The 17,537-nt window shown below is 36.5% G+C and overlaps 1 protein-coding gene across 3 annotated transcripts in view; it reads left to right on the forward strand.

The window, feature by feature from the left end:
- Positions 1–14,278, forward strand: part of NARS2 (asparaginyl-tRNA synthetase 2, mitochondrial) — a 143,842-nt gene extending 129,564 nt beyond the window's left edge. For 2 of the 3 annotated variants that reach the window (XM_081279089.1, XM_081279091.1), the window contains 3 exons: positions 8,881–8,978; positions 11,213–11,239; positions 13,200–14,278. In XM_081279089.1, coding sequence (XP_081135215.1) covers positions 8,881–8,978; positions 11,213–11,239; positions 13,200–13,344 — 270 coding nt within the window. In that variant the 3' untranslated portion in view covers positions 13,345–14,278. Of the gene's footprint in view, positions 1–8,880; positions 8,979–10,152; positions 10,190–11,212; positions 11,240–13,199 lie in introns of all 3 variants that reach the window. The other variant, XR_014020397.1, reaches the window with a different exon arrangement.
- Positions 14,279–17,537: the final 3,259 nt, after the last annotated feature.

Consider the following 17,537-nt stretch of genomic DNA (forward strand, 5'->3'; position numbering starts at 1 on the left):
AGTATGCCTGCCCAAGTCCATCTTCAGTCATTGCTACCTACAGCCCATCTTCATCTTCTCACTGTGGCATCTAGAAGGCTCTTTCCTCATTGTACCCAGTTGTTTTCAGAGGGAAAATAATGTCTATATCAGAAGGTAGAGAAAAGTTCATAGAGTCTGAGACCACAAATGTGTTTCCTTTGGTTTATTTAACATTCTTTTTCTTTTGATAATTGAATGTAATGTTATTCCATCGTGAGTAGTAGCCTATGGGAAACTGAATAAGGAGGCATCCAGTTGTGTTTTCATCAATATTTGTAAGTGCTCAGGTTGGTGGAAAGAGAAATAGCAGTGGAAAGGACATGACACTTTTTCCTGCCTTTGACTTAGCATAAAAGAGGTTATGTATCAAAAAGGTCTTGTTTCTATATAGCCTATTTGTTGTTATTATTGTTTTAATTCAAGATCTGAGTTTTATTTTTGGTACATTGATTGGATTCAAAGAGTCAGAGTCAGAAGGGAGTATCATAAATAGAAACCAGGGTTTGTTCAGATTGAATACCAACAGAAACTATTTCTAGACAGCATGTCACTGCAGCTGTGTGACTTAAGCAGAATCAAAACTCACACCCAAGGGGGAGGATGTGCCAAGAAGCATCCTGGGCCTGAAAGATGTAGCCAAAGTGAAACAGGTTTTGTTTAAGGTATGGGAAATTAGGGGAACGTTTTACTACCTGGGGAGAGTGAAAGGATAGCAGAGCCAATGTCCTTCCATTTATTTCAAGTCTCCCAAGGAGCATAGAAAAACATTAGAGATTTTTAGTTGCAAAAGTGCTCAGATTTGGTCATCTTTAAATTAAGAAGGCATTTCACTATGCAGCTGGTGAATTCTCTGATGACAGAGCTTGCTCTGGTTCCTGTTCCTTATAGCTTATTATTCCCAGTAACCACCAGACCCACAGCTATACTATTCATATTTTCTGATTCTACCTTCTGTTCCCTTTGAATCCTATATTTTTCTTTATTTTTTGGTACTGGGGGTTGAACCCAGGGGTTTCATAAAGTGCTTTACCACTGAAGGAATCCTATATTTTTTCATAAAGTATGGATGGTCTTTAATTCAGAAGAACATTTAAAAATTCAAGGTTGTGGCTGATTTGGGGGTGTGATGTAATAAAGTTCCAGAAACCTCATTAAAGACTAACATAGGAAGATTGAGTTACTTTGCTTTTAAACAGGAATGTAGACATATGCATATATATATATATATATATATATATATATATATATATATATATATATATATATATATAATTTCCTAAAGGAAGTTTCGGACACTTGCAGCTTCATGCCCCAGAGGAAAGATGGCGCTATGACTGGCTTAAGACTTGCCCTAAGAGTGGTATACAACAACCGACTGGGCAGAAAAGGAATGCTAACAGTAGTCCAGTTTTAGAGTCACCTTTGCAGGTGGCTGATTCTCTAAGCACACTAAAATTGCCTAGAAGAATCATGAGTAGTCAATCAGTATCAATATTTTTTGATAGTGGCTATGATCTGTATGATTATTCATCATACTTTATCTGTACATTTCTAGTGGCACTTAATAGCATAACTATGAATCATGGTTTCTGGTTAGTTATGATAAAATCTAATGTCTACTGCAACACTTTTATTCATCCATGAACCTTTCCTACTTTACCTCATCAGAATTAATTCCTCCCATCTGCACTGCCTGGTCAGTATCAGCCTCACTTAAATCTCAGAACTGCCAGCCCATAAAGGCAAATTGTAATCCCCAGCAAGTAGCCAAGCCAGCTTGCTTATTGCCAACCATTTTGTATTCATCCAGCCTCCCAAACACTTGGCAAACCACATCCAGGTTTTTCTTATTACTTCTCCAAGAAATTTGTATGACTCCCTCCACATTTTGCATTTTGTGTATACTTGTATCTTGTGTTGTATTGTATCTGTATGTGCCTTTTATCTCTGCTCAAGCCCTTGGAGAAACAGGTAGTAGATATCAGGAGGAGATACAGGCAGAAGAATCCTACTTGGAATCTCAGTCCTAACTGAAAGATATGGAAATCTGAGGGGATCATTCTAATAATCTTTAGAGAAAGAAGTATTTTTTTATATCATACCAGAAGAAAATGAATCTCTGTATATACAAACTGTGTCTTTATTTGTAGTTGAGAAATATATAAAAGGTCTCAGAAAGTGGAGGCTTCTAGATAGATTGGAAGAGCAAAAAGTATTAGAATATGGTTGAGGGAAAGTAAACTTAAGTAAATGAGGAAAGAAGAATCATATATTAGAAGAAGAGAGGAGAACAAGGCCTTTGTGCATTTTTTTTGCCCCACAAGTAAATCTCTACTTGCTCAAAGAGAAATATTAGTGTTTGGTCATAGAACTTTTGAGGCACTATAAAGGAATGCCTTAATTAAAAGGTACAAATGTATGTATAAAGAGGAAGCAACTTCACTAAGTCATGGAAACATAGAATTTCCTCCACTTGAGTTAGGCATGGTGGTGCATGGCTATAGTCCAGGTAATTTAGAAAGCTGAGGCAGGAGAACCACAAGTTCAAAGCCAGCCTAAGCAACTTAGTGAGACTGTCTCAAAATAAAAAACAAAAGGGGCTGGAGATGTGGCTCAGTGGTTAAGTGCCCCTGGATTCAATCCCTGATCCCCCCCCCCAATTTTTTTTTACCCACTTCAGAATTTTCCGACCATCTAGAAGAAGGACATAGATGATAAATGTGTTTCTCTTACATACCACAAAATTAGTGTCAAGTAAAGCTACAATAGTGATATGGAACTTTTGTCTTCTAAAAATTTTATTCAACTTAAATATTCACTTTGATACGTTACTTCAAACTAATAAGTATCTCCAAGATGATGTGAAAGAAAATAGATAAACTGACATCCTGGTCTTAATTCTAAGGGATAAAGAAGAATTTGCTGGGACAGTAGAAGTAAAAGGATCCAAGTAAATGAGGAAAGAGAAACATGGCAAACTCTTTTGCTGTTCACAAATAGTTTCTACTTGTGCCTCAGAGATTATACTTCCGTGCCCTGTTGACATGCGCTTGCCCTGCTGCATGATGAGCCAAAGTGACAATTGTACATTACTTCTAGATGAATGCTTATAGCATAAAGTCTTCCCTGCTTTTTTTTATGTCTGCCACAAGACTTCAGAAAGAGGCTATTTTGTCAGCTTCAGGCCAGGATGGAAAGGTTAAAAAAAAAAAAAAAAAAGTTCATTGTTGTAAACTATTGATTTTTTTTTTTTTTTTAGAGAGAGAGAGAGAGAGAGAGAGAATGTTAATATTTATTTTTTAGTTTTTGGCGGACACGACATCTTTATTTGTATGTGGTGCTGAGGATCGAACCCGGGCCGCACGCATGCCAGGCAGGCGAGCTACCGCTTGAGCCACATCCCCAGCCCCCAAAACTAGTGATTCTTAATCAGGAATTATTAAGTCTTCCTCTTCCCAGCCTCAGAGGACATTTAGCAATGCCTGGAGACACTTTAGTTCTCATAACTAGAATAGTGCAACTGGCATCTTGTAAATAGAGACCAGTTATATTGTTAAGTATCCCACAGTGGGCCAGACACATACCTGCAATCCCAGCTACTCAGGAGGCCAAGGCAGGAGGATCACAAGTTTGAGGTCAGCTTGGGCAACTTAGACCTTGACTCAAAAAATAAAAGGGCTAGCTGGGTGCAGTGGTGCCCACCTGTAATTCCAGCAGCTCTGGAGATTGAGGCAGGAGGATCAGGAGTTCAAAGCCAGCCTTAGCAAAAGAGACGGGCTAAGCAACTCAGTGAGACCCTGTCTCTAAATAAAATACAAAATAGGTCTGGGGATGTGGCTCAATGGTTAAGTGTCCCTGATTTCAATTCCTGGTAGCCAAATAAATAATAAGGGTTGAGAATGTAGCTCAGTGATAGGGTACCCCTGGGTTCAATCTCCAGTACTGGGGGTGGGGGATAGAATCTCACAGTGCATGGTTCAGGTCTTCACAACAAAGGAGTGTGTAGCCAAAAATGTTATTAATGCTGAGACTGAGAAACTCATGTAAGCTTTAGAGTGGTTTTTGTTATTTGTTTTGTTTTGTTTTTTAGTGAGGAGGGAGTTGTTTTGTTTTTTGATTTGGGTTTTATTTTGTTTGTTTTGGAATAGGTAATTGAACCCAGGGGCACTTTACCACTGAGCTATATCCCCAGTCCTTTTTTATTTTTTGAGATGGAATCTGACTAAGTTGCTGAGGTTAGCCTGAAACTTGTGATCCTTCCAAGTCACTGGGATTATAGGCATGTGCCACTGCACCTGGCACTTTGGAGATTTTGTATGATGACAGTATAACCTAGCCTATGCTGACTAATACAGCAACTGTCACCTTAATTTTAAAATAGCCAAAGCAGAAATAGTTGGATATAACTAGTTATGTACCCTAGTAATCAGGAAGGCATGATAGGAAGAAATTTTTTTAAAATTATGTATAGGTCAGGCTGGGGTTGTAGCTCAGTGGTAGAGTACTTGCCTTGCATGCATTAGGCCCTGGGTTCGATCCTCAGCACCACATAAAAATAAACAAATAAAAATAAAGATATTGTGTCTGTCTACAACTTAATTTAAAAATTTTTTAAAAATATTTATGAGTATCAGTCATACCAGGGCATAAGATTTTGGTATTAACTCAAAAGTTTCAGAAGTTTCCAGTTCTACTCTAGTTGCAAATATTCCAGATAAATAAAAACCAGACAGAAAGCTATAAAACCAGTATAGTTACACAGTGAATTATCCCATAAACCCAAATGTTAAAAGAGATTTGTAATCAAAGAATAATAGATGTCTTTTAAACTTCTTTAAAAATAGCATTTAAAAAACTAAGGTCCAGAATAGCCTAATTTTCTGCCAGAAGTACTAAGATCCCAGAGGAGTTTTTGTTTGTCTTAGTTATATTCTCAGCAAGACCAAGCAAGAAAGGGTTCTCTTGTTTGATGCTGAAGGACTACATAGAAAAAGAAGAACAACTGTCATTCGTCACTTCATCAGTGGTCGTTGGCCTCTTATTTAGCTATGTAGCCATTGGCCTTTTATTTATCCATGTCTCAAAGCAAAATATTAGGAAATAAAGATGCCAGTCTTTCTGTGTTCATAAAAACTCCCTTTGGCCTGGTGCAGTGGTACATGCCTATAATCCCAGCAGCCACAGGAAGATCACCAGTTCAAAGCCAGCCTCAACAAAATCGAGGTGCTAACCAACTCAGACCCTGTCTCTAAATAAAATACAAAATTTGACTATGGTTGTGGCTCAGTGGTCAAGTGCCCCTGAGTTCAATCCCTAGTACCAAAAAAAAAAAAAAAAAAAAAAAAACTTTGGACTTTCTCCTTTTTTCGAAAAATTGGAGGGTCCTAGTAGAGACTAATCATATTAAGTGTGCAGCCCATGAGAATTGTATCACATTAGTCATGCTCTCTTGTCTACCTATCCACAGTGTTGGTTCGATTTAATTACATGTTTATCATGTCTCAGTCACTAAACCCAAATTTTAACAACCTGGATGATCATGTAGATACCCAGGTTAATGGAATTATTGCCCAATATCAACAGGCAGTGCTGCGGCAGAGCAAGGACCTTTTTATACTCTTAGTCCTCAACACCTCATTGAGAGGCAAGAGATTTAGTAAGAGTAGGAACCATTGGTGAATCTTTGTTCTCTCTCCCTGCAATTCAGCCTCACAATGAGAATCATACCTGATGTTTTCTCTTTAATGATAGTAATGAGGATGAGATATACATCATTGGGAGCATATTCTAGAATGATTCTTTATTAATCTCAAATGTCTGTAAAGTATCTCAGTCAACAGTTCTGAAATCAAAGTGGGGTGTGGTCTAATGGTAAAGTGTGACAAAGTTTAAAAAAATAAATTACAGTATCTGTGACATTTAAAGAATGGAATATTTTATGGATTCCTAATCTCATTTGTTGTACTAAACCTTAATGTTACACCTTCAGATTCTTGGACTCTCAAAAGCCCCCGAAGAATTGATAAGTCACAAAGTAATACACATACCAAACTAACATTCTAAAACATTAAATGTTTCTGGTAACTAAGGAAATACAAACTAAAATATCAAGTTGTCGTTTTTCTTTACCAAAAGTTTTTTTGAGGGGCTGGTGTTGTGGATCAGAGGTGGAGCACTTGCCTCACACATGTGAGTCACTGGGTTCAATCCTCAGCACACATAAGATAAATAAATAAAGTAAAGGTATTTGTCTGTCTACAACTAAAAAAAATTTAAAAAGAAAAAAAAAAGTTTGTTTTGAAGTTGGGCACAATGGTGCACACCTGTAATCTACTCAGGAGGCTGAGGCAGAATGATTGCAAGTTCAAAGCTAGGTCAGCAATTTAGTGAGGCCCTAAACAACTTAGCAAGACCCTGTTTCTAAATAAAATATTTAAAAGGGCTGGAGATATGGCACAGTAGTTAAATACCCCTGGGTTTATTCCCTAATACCAAAAAAAGGAAGGAAAGAAACTTTTTTTTAATATTTATTTTTTAGTTGTAGTTGGGCATAATACCTTTATTTTACTTATTTATTTTTATGTGGTGCTGAGGATTGAACCCAGGGCCTCACACATGCTAGGTGAGTACTCTACTGCTGAGCCAAATCCCAGCCCGAAATCCCACAATACTACAATCCCACTGTATCACAGGGGCAACACAATTAAATCATATTATGTACATATCGGTCTTTTTTTGTATCCATGCCTAAAATTTATCTAATAGTCTCCTGTTGGTGTACACATTAATTTTTTATTATTATAAGTAATGCTGTAATAAACACCCTGTGCAGAAATCTTTTTATTCATCTCTGATTATTTTATTAAGACCAGTTCCTAGAATTGCTATTGCTGACTCAAAGCATATTACATTTTTAAGGCTTTTGATTATCTGTTGCCAAGTTGCTAACCAGAAAAGGTTATATAAAGTGCATGAGGGTACTGATTCATCCATTCTCTTATCTATATAATTTATATTGTTTTATCTTTGCTAAGACACTTCAAAATAGTATATCATTATTTTAATTTGTACTTCTTTGATTAATAATGAAAACTTACTATGACCTAATGAAATACTACAAATTAAAGAAATCTCTTAACCAGGCATGGTGGCACATACCTATATTCCCAGTGACTTGGGAGGCTGAGGCAGGAAGATTGCAAGATTTATGGGCAACTTAATGAGATCCTGTCTTAAAATAAAGTGTAAGAAAAACAGGGCTGGATTCATGAGTGAAATACTCCTTGGTTTAATCGTCAGTACCACAAAATAAAAGAAATGTCTTCATTGTAGGGACTAGAGGTATATATCTCAGTGGTGGAGTGTGCGTACTTGGCCTTGATTTTAGTCCCCAGCACCAAAAAAAGAAAAAAAAAGAAGAAAATTCTTTATTGACACACTATTTATGAGAAAACAAATATGTACACACACGTACATAGCAGTTTAAGTAAACTGTGATATTTCTAAACCATTAAACCATATAGCTATGTAACATTAAATATATTTTTCTTGACATAGAGAAAATATTCATTTTATAATATTGGCAAAGCAATTAGAATGGTGAGTTTTTAAATGTAATTTGGTCTCTAACTTACTCTTCTTAAATGTATAAAGAAAAAAATCCTGAAAGGAAGTAGCCAAAATGCAATTGCTTCTTCATAGTGATAACTGATTTTTTTTAATATTTACTTCTTTTAGTTGCACACAATACCTTTGTTTTTATTTATTTATTTTTATGTGGTGCTGAGGATCAAACCCAGGGTCTCACATGCGCTAGAGGAGTGCTCTACCACTGAGCTACAACCCTAGCCCAAAGCTTTTTTTTTTTTTTTTTTTTTAAATACTTGTAGATAGACAGCATGCCTTTATTTGGTGCTAAGGATTGAACCCAGTGCCTCCTCACACATATTAGGCAAGCGCTCTGCCACTGAGCTACAGCCCCAGCCTAATGCAATAGAACAGCTTTTTTTTTTTTTTTTTTTTTTTTGGTGATGGGGATTGAACCTAGGGCCTTGTGCATGCTAGGCAAGCACTGTACCTATTGAGCTATATCCCCAGCCTGATAACTGATTTTTTTAATAATTTATAACTTTAAAAACTTTAATTTTTATAGTGAACAGCACATTTGTGAAGAAAATACACTCTTTTTTTTAATATTTATTTTTTAGTTTTTGGCAGACACTACATCTTTGTTTGTATGTGGTGCTGAGGTTCGAACCCGGGCCGCACGCATGACAGGCAGGCGCGCTACCGCTTGAGCCACATCCCCAGCCCGAAAATACACTCTTGACAGGAGGGGAGAAGAAAAACTGACCACCTGCAACTTGTGTAGCATTGTTTTGTTTTGTGGTACAGGGGTTTCAAACCAGGGGTACTTAACCACTGAGCCTGAGCCAAATCCCAGCCCTATTTTATTTTATTTTATTTTGGGAGAACTGGGGGTTGAACTCAGAGGCATTGACCTCTGAGTTACATCCCCAGACCTATTTTGTATTTTATTTAGAGACAGGGTCTCACGAAGTTGCTTAGCACCTCGCTTTTTGCTGAGCCTGGCTTTGAACTAACGGTCCTCCTGTCTTTGCCTCCCAAGCCACAGGGATTACAGGCATGAATGCCTGGCTCTTCTATAGTATTATTCTAAAGATAATATTAAACATTTTATATTTATGACAGAAATGTGGACAGATGTAAATAAGACACTGGTAAGCAGTAAAATAGCCAGTTATAAGGTTATCTAAAAACACATTCCACTTGCTTGAGTAGCTGTTGCTGGAACCATCTGAAAATGTAATGCTGATTATGACTATTTTTCCTGTTTAGGTAGCTGCTGTTGATCTTCTTGTTCCTGGAGTTGGAGAGCTCTTTGGAGGCAGCCTCAGGGAGGAACGGTATCACTTCTTAAAGCAACAGCTGGCCAGGTATTATTCTGACCTAAAAGAAGCACATGTCAGAAACTGGGATAGAGTTACCCAAAGATAGTTACAGAAAGTACCAGAAACACACATGGGACCTACAGACCTGGATCTCAGAATTCTATTGCCTTAAGTAAGGTGTTTCTAACCTTTCTGAGCTTCACTGTCTTAAAGACCAAACAAGCCCACAGCAGTGTTTGCCTGTACATAGGTGTGGAAAGTAGCCTTTTTAAAAATTAATGAAAGGAAGAGGGATGTTTCCCCCTCAAAGCTTTTCCTACATTTTTCTTTTCCCTTTTTATGTATTTTTAGTTATGAATGGCAGACTCCCATGGGAACATAAAGACAGATCAAACCAGGAAAAGGATAAAGATGGAAAAAGAAAATTACTAAAAATATCTGCAAAGCTAGCACTTGGAATAAGCAGATTTCCCTCCTCAGGTTGTCTCCTCTATATGGATCTTGATTTAGCTATTTGAATAACTTTATTTTAAACTGCTATTGGAGACCTGGGAAAGGGCTCCATAAACACATAGAAAATGTTTTAGAGATGGGAAGTAGGGAATCATATTTCTAATTGAACTACCACTCCTGTATATGCATGGTCTGCCAACAAACCACAGTGACTTCCTAAACTAACCAAGGTTATAAACCTCTGTTTTCCATGATTTCTACTTTGCTCTGGTAACCTTAAAAAAAAAGAAAGAAAGGAAAGACTTTCCCATGTCTGTATGCTAAATCCTTCTTTCCAGATACTACTAGGTTTCTTCACAACCTGGGAAAGCCTTAATTGTTTGAAAATATCCTATTGAATTAGCCATTTTTACGACCTCTACGACCTCTTTTCCAAATGGAGAAATGCTTTAAAAGTTGATGCTTTTCCAAGATCCCAACCTGTAAATCTCTTGGCCAGTGCAGTTCTCTGATTCCTGTCTTCTGAACTGCTCTGCTATGTTAGGTTCCAACAGAAGTGGGGTAAATAGGTTCTGAGAAGACCCTTTATTACCTGTGCCCTCCTTACTCCTACTAAAGCATTAGAAAGTCCTGGGAAAGTTATAGAATTGAAGTGAAGGTCATATTTTTAGATGGAAAGTATTTGAATGTTCACTGAGGTTTTTTTTAATATTTATTTTTTAGTTGTAGTTGGACACAATACCTTTATTTTATTTATTTTTATGAGGTGCTGAGGATTGAACCCAGGGTCTTTCCCGTGCGAGGTGAGTGCTCTTCCGCTGAGCCACAACCCCAATCTCATGAGTTATTTTTTTAAAGCACAATAAAACTCACGTGGCAAGAAACCTCATCTGTTGAAAGATTAATTGGTCTGTTTTTTTTGCTTGCTTCCTTCCTTCAGGAAACCTTTCCTCATAACATTAAATGTTTACCTAATATTTGATACTGTCCAAATTTACCCTTCCTAATGAAGTAGAGATATGTTTCCCTATATCAGGGATCTGTCTGTGGCTGCTGTTCTTATTTTCTATACTTTTGTATATTAAATTTTTCAGCATTCTCATCACTCAGATACCCTGTGGTCCCAAACACCTTTTTAATGATCTAAGATCAACTTTAATGAGCACAAAGAACTTAAAATGTTATCCATTTTTCTCAAGTTAAACAAGAAACAAATTGAAACAATATTATGAAGGCAGCCTCAGAATTATTGTTATTGCTTTAATAATGAGAATGAAGGTTTTGTCCATGTGTCCTTTGTTCATTCAGGTCTGCCGAACACCTTAACTAGTTATAATAGTGTCATGTCATTTTGTTTTGTTTACAGTAAACAGAATTGAACACAGGGGCACTCTACCACTGAGTCACATCCCCAGCCCTTTTTATTTTTTATTCTGAGACAGGGTCTTGCTAAGTTGCCCATGTTGGCCTCAAACTTAAGATCCTCCTGTCTCAGTCTCTGGGATTACAGGCATGTGCCACCAGAATTGGCCTAATTATGACACGGAATAAGAAGTTCATCTCAGATGAATCCCTTCTTTGGGGTTCTATTTTCATTCTGTAGCACCTGTTGTCTGTACCGCTTATTGAATAATACCTTGGGCTATTGATTAACTTACTATAAAGTTTCAGCTTCTTGACTCTGTTGTATAGAGAGCACAGGCTTTGTTGTTTACTTTTTTACAAAGAGCTCTTTATATACAACTCAGAATAAATATTTGACAATAATACATTTATGTATATTTACTTCCATTGCCTAAAACAATTCTGTTATTTTCCTTTTATAGATCAGGACTCACAGAAGCCTACCAATGGTAAGAATGAGACCCTTAATGATTCTTACTCTAGCCACTGAGCTGAGCATTACATAGAAGAGTTTTTATTTGTATTCCCATGACCCTGAACAGGGAACTCAGAGTGTAGTCATTTCCTATTTTATGTGCCTTGTGCAAATAAAATCTGTAACTAATCCCTCAAATTTTGTAGCATCTCTTCTATATCTGGTTACCCTAGAATCAATATAATAATAATCAGACATATATACATATATACATTGGCAAACTTTTTTTCATAGAATTGAATTTTTTATCTATTAATGAAAAAGCAAGAAAAATGTAATAAACTGAATCTCTCTGCTGATTGCAGTTTGCAGACATTCATGTCAGTGGTTAGATATCAATGTATGAGAAATTTAGAGACATCTGAAACTTACTAGACTTCTAAGAGCCATCAGGTCCTAAAGGTATTCATGACAAAGTTTGGTATGCTTTTTATCTCATTTTTTTTTCATAAATCAGAGTATACCCTGTCTCTGTGCCTTGTAAACTTAAAATGAATTCAGCTATCAAACATTTTAATTACTCAGACTGTGTTTCTTTCCTTTATTCCTTATAGTTCTTACCAATCTGGAGTTTATGCTAAATAACCTCTGGCATATTGTTCTTTCACCTGATTTAACTCATCTAGTTACAATTCATCTTTTATTTTAGAGATATAAGTTTTAATCTTAACTTCTTAAAATATCAATACATCCAGCCATTATTATTGATAGTGGAAAATAGATGATAGTCTTTATTCTTAAGGAGACAAATGGCTATCAGCTGTGCTGCTTAAGTTTTATTGTGGAGTTGATTTTACAGATCATTCAGGAAACAATAAACTTAGTTTAATTCATATTATATAGCTCAGTTTTCCCACCAATAATAATAATATTTGTAGTCTTTCTTTTCTTCTCTTCATAAAATAACTTTTTCCATACTGGTATATTGAAATCTGCATTTCAGTCATATTTGTACCATTTTTTAGCCATGCAGTTGTAAGTGGGAATAGAACATGCTAACGTATGGCTATCTGAGGCTGTCTAGCCAACCAGAAAAATGATTTGGGGTGTCTCCGCTGGGCCTGAAGCAAAGAACTAGAAGTTTCTTTTTCTTTCTTTTTTTTTGGGGGGGGGGGGCTTACTGGGGATTGAACCCAGGGACACTTAACCATTGAGCCACATCCCTAGTTCTTTGTATTTTTTATTTTGAGACAGGGTCTTGCTAAATTTCATAGGGCCTCACTAATTTGCCACGGCTAGTCTTGAATTTGCAGTCTTCCTGCCTTAAACCTCACAAGTCACAGGGATTACAGGCAGGCACCACTGCACCCAGCTTAGAAGTTTCTTCTTACTGAAGCCCTCAAGAATATACTTTTGTTCCTTTAAACAATCTTCATGTAGTAAGCATTTACTCTAGAACATTCTCTAAAGATAAAAGGCTGATTAAGACTAGAGCCTGCCTCTGATATAGCATACAGTCTAATCAAGGGCATATCTTTCTGTTATATGTCAGGTAAAACTCTTCATTCTCCTGCATGTATTGAACAATATGATTTGGATGACAGGGAGGAACATTAGCAACCTAACAAGATATGGAAGAGAAATATATTTTTAAGAAAACTAGTAAAGCTATTATAAATTTCCTGCAGCCTCATGAGGCAAGTATTTTGTATATAAGTACATAAGTAATTTAACAAGAAAAAGGAAAACAGGTGACCAAAATCCACAACTACACAACAGGAACTACTGCTGCCTGTCTGGGTAAACTTGTATAGATAGATCACTTTAACTTCTCTGTTTCTGTTATCTCTGTGGAGGGGAAAGACTGGTCTGGTCTACCACAATGATGTGGACAATAACAAATGGTTGCAAAATACTTTTGAAACAAAATTGTAATCATAACATTTGATTTCATATAGTGTTTATAGGTAAAAATTCTTTGTTTTTAAAAACAGGTATTTGGACCTTCGTCGGTTTGGATCTGTGCCACATGGAGGATTTGGGATGGGATTTGAACGCTACCTACAGTGCATCTTAGGAGTTGAAAATATCAAAGATGTTATCCCTTTTCCAAGATTTACTCATTCATGTCTTTTATAGCTGAAAATTTAGTTAAGGAAAAGTACCCTAGGACAGAGGCACAATACTTGAACAAATATGCAAGCAGAGAATACATGTTTGAACTTTAGAAATGTGGATTTCAATATATAATTATTCTGGGTTGGCACAGTGCCACACTCCTGTAATCCCAGCTACTTGGGAGACAGAGGCAGGAGGACCACAAGTTTGAGTCCAGTCTTGGCAACTTTGTGAGACCCTGTCTCAAATTTTTAAAAGATGGGGAGGGGGCTGGAAATGTAGCTCAGTAGTAGAGCACCCTCAGATTTAATCCTCAGTACTGGAAAAATAAATATATAATTATTCTGCCATAAGGTACAAAACGTAAAAAAACAGAAATGATCATGATTTTCTTAGAAAGCTGAGAGCATTTCCTGGAAACACAAGCACACCCAAGAAGGGTTAATTACAGCAAGTGAACTTTCAAATCCATTACCTCAATTAAGAAAAAAGCAAGTCACCTGGATGCTGAGTCAGGAAGATCACTTGAAGCCAGACTGATCAATACAGTGAGACCCTGTCTTAAAAATAAATAAAAGAAGAAAAGAAGAAGCCAGGAGTGGTGGCACAAGCCTGTAATCCCAGCACCTCAGGAGGCTGGCAGATCACAAAGCCAGTTTCAGCAAGGGCGAGGCACTAAACAACTCAAGTGAGACCCTGTCTCTAAATAAAATACAAAATAGGCTGGGGATGTGGCTCAGTGGTTGAATGCCCCTGAGTTCAATCCCTAGTACACCCCCCCCCCCCCGGCAAAAAAAAAGGGGAAGAAATTGAACTAGATGGTCTCAAAGTTATTTTCAAACTCTAAGATGAGAGCATATTTTACTTTAACTTTAATCAGTAGATTACTTCCCTGTGTGACTTTTGAGAAACAACTAGCAGCTAAAAATAAAATGTTGGATCTTTTCTCCCTTGCTGTTTAATCTGTGATAAATGCCTATATTGTTCTCTGTGCTTTTCGGGGGATTCACTTATTTAACAAACTTGCTATTCTGAATTAAAATTTTCTTTCATTGGGTTGGGTAGAAAAAAATCACATCTAATAAATTTGATCTTGCCAGGTATGGTGGCCCATGCCTGTAATCCCAGCTGTTCAGGAGAGTGAGGCAGGAGGATTACAAATTCAAAACAGCCTCAGCAATTTAGTAAGGCCTTAAGCAACTTAATGAGACCCTGTCTCAAAATTTTAAAAAAGGGCTAGTGATATGTCTCAGTGGGTAAGTACCCCTGGCTTCAATCCCTTGTTATTAATTAATTGTTTATTAACTTAATCTTTAAAGAGATATTGCATTAAATTATTTTGATATTGTATTAAAATATTTTATCACCATTCTGATTAGATGTTTATAACTTTCTGATAGTTAATACCCTATCAAAAATTTTATTCTTAAATTCCTCTTGATCCTTTCCCAGTGAAGTTTGGAAGAAAGATCTCTTATATCCAGGATTGGAATAGAAATTTTGCTAAACCTAAAGGATAGGAAATTCTTGGAGTCAAAAAACTGGCCTGGCCTATATGAGACAAGCATTAATTTGGGAGTTTGAAACCTGACAATTCTAGTTCTTTAAATAAGCCACTTACTCTGTATATGCTCAGGCATAATTTTCTTCACAGAGTTGATAGAGTAATCACATGAAAGTGTGTGTGTGTGTTTGTGTGGTGTGTGTGTTTAAAACTGATTTGAGAACTGGGGGTGTAGCTCAGGAGTAGAGAGCACTTGCCTAGCATGTGGGAGAGCCTGGGCTACACACACACATACACACCAAAGAAAAAGCTGCACAGACATTTTTAAGACTCTAGTGTTAGTCTTTTAGTCTTCTTTGAGTTGCATTTTTATGGACCTATAGCAAACTGTATGTTCAGTAGAATGTTTATGTACTAAGTAATTGTAAAAGGGCATGTGTGCCTGAATAATGAATTTTCTAAATCTCATTAGATAACTTAGATTATTTCTTAATGAGTTTGTGTATGTAATTTTTCTTAACCCAATTCAAAATCAAATAGTTGAAAAGAAACAAATTTCAAAACGTTAGGGTGCGAAGACACTTGAGATTGTCGAGATTGACCTGCCTAATGCAGGTACCTATATGTACCTAGGCAACTGGTGGTTTCTGCATCTTTTTGTCAGAACTCAGCATCCTACAAAATTGTTCATTCCATTTCTGAATCTAATTGGTAGATTTTGCTGAGCTAAAAGTCTCAGCAAAATCAACTTCCCTGGAACTTTAATTCCCTGGGCTCACACACCAAGTTAAGGAAAGAATAAAAGGGATAATTAGGGTTTCCCTAAGGCTCGCCTTAACCATAATTATAGAGAGAAATTCATTTGTTTATTCAAAAAATATATTTGAGCTTATTTTATATGCCAAGACTGTACTAGGTACCAGATAAACAGTTATTAACAAAACAGAAATGACCTATCTTCATTGAATTTAGAATGTATTGGAGAAGATACATAATAAGTAAATAAATGTATTATTTCAAAATGTATGCTAGAAAGTTATATTAAAAAAAAAAAACAGGAAAAGCATAGATAAGTGCCAGAGAAGACATCTCTGAAAAAAAAAAAAGCAGTATTTAGCTTTAAGCCTAGAGGATAAAATGCAGAAAACATTTTAAAACATTTGCAACATCAGCCAATATTGATTTGAGATTTAATTCTTACTTGATACTGTTAATTTTATGGAGCAAGGTTCACAGCATTCATGGACTAGGCAGCTGGAGGCACTATAGTTTCTAAGGCCATTAGGAGTCACCTTCCATGACTTTTGAGAAACCAGACAGAATTGTAAACTTCTGAGCATCTAAAATAAAGTGGTGGGAAGAATGCTGAGTTAGACAAACCCCTAGGTTCTAGTCTTTGCACCACCATTAGTTTAGTAATGAAGCCTTAGCCAAGTGAAATAATCCTCGTGACCTCCAATTCTTTCATTTTCACTATAATTTTGAAGTATATAATCTCTAAGGACCCTTCTATTTCTTAATGTTCTATGAATCTATGCTGTACATAGTCCCTAAAAATAATTGATTTAGAGTCTAACCTTTAGACCACATACAATCCCACATAGTAGTACATGCACAGTCTCTGAGAATGTATAATTAAGTTAAATCAATGAAAATTGAACAATAGACTTAAACTTGTTCAATGTATGTGGGATGGGAAAAGATCCTTCTCAAGACATCAATATATTGTGGCTTACCCCTAATGAAGCCTTCAGTATTTCCAAAAACTTCATGTGTATTCATTCATTCTTTGCCTTGACAGTTGATCACACAGTGATCAACTTAAAGTTATCTAGTTAAAGCCAAAACTTGCCACCTATAGCAAGCCTCAGTACTTCTATTTCACCAATAATTTCGAGGGTGGGGGGGCAGAACTGATGTCAGACAAAGATGATCAAAATGAAACTGTTGCAGGCAACATAATAGGAAAACTTTCAAGTGTCCACTCATCAGCTAATTATGAATATCTAAGTTCTAAATGTAAAGAGCTCTGTATAAGTCTTCATATAAACTATGGGTTTAATCAAGGACTGTTTATATTAGTGCTTCATGGTTATTTGAAGGTAAATTAGTTTTTCACTTGGGTGACCAGTTTCCAATAGGATTCTGTTTTCCCAAGATTTCCAGGCATTACCCCAAGATGGTAACCCCAGCAATCCAGGTAAGATTACATTTCAAATCTTAGAAATGTTTTCTCCACCATTAATTCCCATCCCCATTTCACATTTTGTCGTAACTTTCCATCTGGTCTCTTGCTTAGCGGGAAGTTGTGTTGTCATGTTTTTTGGTCTGACAAGAACGTACTTGTATGAATGATCCATTCCAGATCTAGACAACTCTTACCCTCTGACCAAACCCAGAGCCTTCGCCACAGGTCGGCAAAAGAACTGTTTGACCTTTTGTCCCTCTCAGACAGGATCTGCCAGAAGCCTCCCTCTAACAATGTTATGTATTCATATTCTCTAAAAATTGAATCTGAATATTCAAGCATGACTGAACAAGCATGGAAGATGCATTTGGTGAGATGGATTAACTACCCATCTTTAAATCTCTTGCTTCAGATAATTATAAATGAAAGATGCATATTTGGATTAGATTGCTATTTATTCATATATTTATTTAAGTAATTGGTGAGACACGAACAAAAAAATGCAGAGTTGAAAGATTGGCT

Source organism: Spermophilus citellus (genome assembly GCF_964194105.1).
Source record: "Spermophilus citellus genome assembly, chromosome: 2".
In the NCBI taxonomy this organism is placed as follows: Eukaryota; Metazoa; Chordata; class Mammalia; order Rodentia; family Sciuridae; genus Spermophilus; species Spermophilus citellus.